The sequence below is a fragment of the Sprattus sprattus genome (genome assembly GCF_963457725.1).
Source record: "Sprattus sprattus genome assembly, chromosome: 10".
NCBI lineage: Eukaryota > Metazoa > Chordata > Actinopteri > Clupeiformes > Clupeidae > Sprattus > Sprattus sprattus.
The window spans coordinates 5,830,763-5,833,262 of NC_137908.1; the positions used below are offsets into that span (position 1 = coordinate 5,830,763).

At 41.7% G+C, this 2,500-nt stretch overlaps 1 protein-coding gene across 1 annotated transcript in view; it reads left to right on the forward strand.

Annotated features, from left to right (window-relative positions):
• LOC308371100 (phosphatidylinositol 5-phosphate 4-kinase type-2 gamma-like) overlaps nucleotides 1-2,500 on the forward strand; it is a gene marked incomplete at both ends in the record, with an annotated part of 10,669 nt that overhangs the window by 2,936 nt on the left and 5,233 nt on the right. The window contains 2 exons of the mRNA XM_080845888.1: nucleotides 298-394; nucleotides 1,706-1,855. Of these exons, the coding sequence (XP_080702014.1) occupies nucleotides 298-394; nucleotides 1,706-1,855 (247 nt within the window). The remainder of the gene's footprint in view (nucleotides 1-297; nucleotides 395-1,705; nucleotides 1,856-2,500) is intronic.

The following is a 2,500-nucleotide window of genomic DNA, read 5'->3' on the forward strand; positions in this document are numbered from 1 at the left end:
CCGACGGATGCTAGACATCCACCAGGTCAAGATTTAGACTGCCTCTGTGCCCATACTAGTTAACCAGTAGCTCTCATGCCATCACATTTATTAGATGCATTTATCCAAAGCAGCGTACATTATTGTAAGATACACATTTCATAGACACACACAAGTATTTATACTCCCTGAATGTTGACCCATAGCCCTGGTGTTGTTATCACCTTGCTAAGCTAGTTGAGCTACAGTGAAACAACATGGCGTAGTATTATGTAATAACTTTTCAAGTAAGATTACTCTTCTGATCCCTCTCTACAGGGAAAACCTCCCCGGCCACTTCAAGTTCAAGGAGTACTGCCCACAGGTCTTTCGAAACCTCAGAGAGCGATTTGGCATCGAAGATCTGGACTACCAGGTGTGAACACGGTCGACTTGTGCCATATTTGTTCTGCAGCGTAGCACGCACACACACTCCGATGTTTCACGGTGAAGGAGTGAAAGGAGAACAGTTTTTCCCCCTTTGTCGTGACACCAATAAACAGTTTACTACAAATTATTATATTATATTATATTTATTTGATCCTAAACTGTACTGTATATATATACATATGTAGATTTCTGCGTAAGTACATTGAGAGCCACTAAACCTACAGTCAAATTCCTTGTATGTGTAAACTCACTTGGCCAATAATCACGATTCTGATGTGTGTACGTGGTCAACGGCATGCCTAACTGGCACCTTGGCTTTACTTGCACTTAAGCGGTGACAGTCCCGCACTTGTTTTTCTTTCTATGTCGTTTTCTATATAAAAGCAGTATTTATTGTTAGACCAGGTTTTATTGCTCTTAGCTTGACTGTTCTCTCCCTTGTATGTCGCTTTGGACTAAATGACTCAATGTAAATGTAAATGTAATGCTGTTGTACTGAGTACTCAGTGTACCGAGACCAACCCAGCATCATTTGAATGGGCATTTGCATAGTGTCCGAGGGCAGCCAACAGCTCTCTCTCAGCACATGCTCTCTAGAAATCATCTTTTAGAACCTGTATGTGTATGCCAGTTCTGGAACAGGTATTTAAAGATGCCCCTGTCCTTGATGTAGAATAATAATGAGGACGAAAGAGGCTGACAGGCACAGCTGTTGCTTTGAAGGGGTGGAACAGCTATTAAGTCAACAAACACAGCATCTTTATCCACCTTTATTGCACGTAAAGTGTAGAAATACTCCTGCCGTATTCTGGTTATGGTCCTGTATCACAGGTGTGCTTGTTAACTCTTTGTTGTGTCTTTGTTTGTTGTTGTCTATTTGTTGTCTCTTTGTTTGTTGTTGTCTCTTTGTTGTCTCTTTGTTTGTTTTTATCTGCTTGTTGTCTCTACCCTGCTTCATGTGCTTCATAGCATGATAGCATTTCCACATTCTTATTCTCTGGAGTGACATGACTGCACAAAATCTCTTAATGTGCATGTTACGCACATATGCATATGAGTCCCCTGCTGCTAGAAATCCACTTATGTGTATACTTATATATATATATATTTGTACTGTAGAATTGAAGCTTGCTTTGTTTGTTTGCAGAGATACTGGCCAATGTTTGGCAGTAGAGCCTTTCTTTATTTTTGGGTGAAGAAAATTGTGTTATGCCCTGAGGTATGTTAGTGGATAGAAAAAGAAAGCACTTTGTTCCTGTTACATTTATTTCTTGTTTTGTTTGTTGCGTTCCTCCAGGCATCCCTGGTGCGTAGCCCCCCGGTGCCAGACCCAGACTCCCAGGAGGAGGGTCTGCTGCTCTCCTCCTATGACCGAACCCTCATCATCAAGCAGATCTCCAGCGAGGAGGTGGCGGACATGCTCAACATTCTCTCTGAGTACCACGAGGTAGGCCTCACGCCTCCTGCACCAATGAGACTCTGCCTCTGGAACGGGGAGCTAGTTCTGCACCAATGAGAGCCAGGTAGACTCTGCCTCTGAAACCCATTAAGATATTCAATAGTAATGCAGCCTAATATCAATTAGTAGCCTTATCACTGCAGCCTCATATCAATTAGTAGCCTTAGTACAGCCTCATATCAATTAGTAGCCTTATAAGTGAAGCCTAATATCACTTAATAGCCTTATTAGTGCAGCCTAATATCAATTAGTAGCCTTATTACTGCAGCCTCATATCAATTGGTAGCCTTATAAGTGCAGCCTTATATCAATTAGTAGCCTTATTAGTGCAGCCTCATATCAATTAGTAGCCTTATTAGTGCAGCCTAATATCAATTAGTAGCCTTATAAGTGCAGCCTAATATCAAATAGTAGCCTTATAAGTGCAGCCTAATATCAATTAGTAGCCTTATTACTGCAGCCTCATATCAATTAGTAGCCTTATAAGTGCAGCCTAATATCAATTAGTAGCCTTATTAGTGCAGCCTAATATCACTTGAACTGGTCCTGAACTAGTCCTGAGCTAGTCCTGAACTGGTCCTGAACTGGTCCTGAACTGGTCCTGAACTAGTCCTGAACTGGTCCTGAACTGGT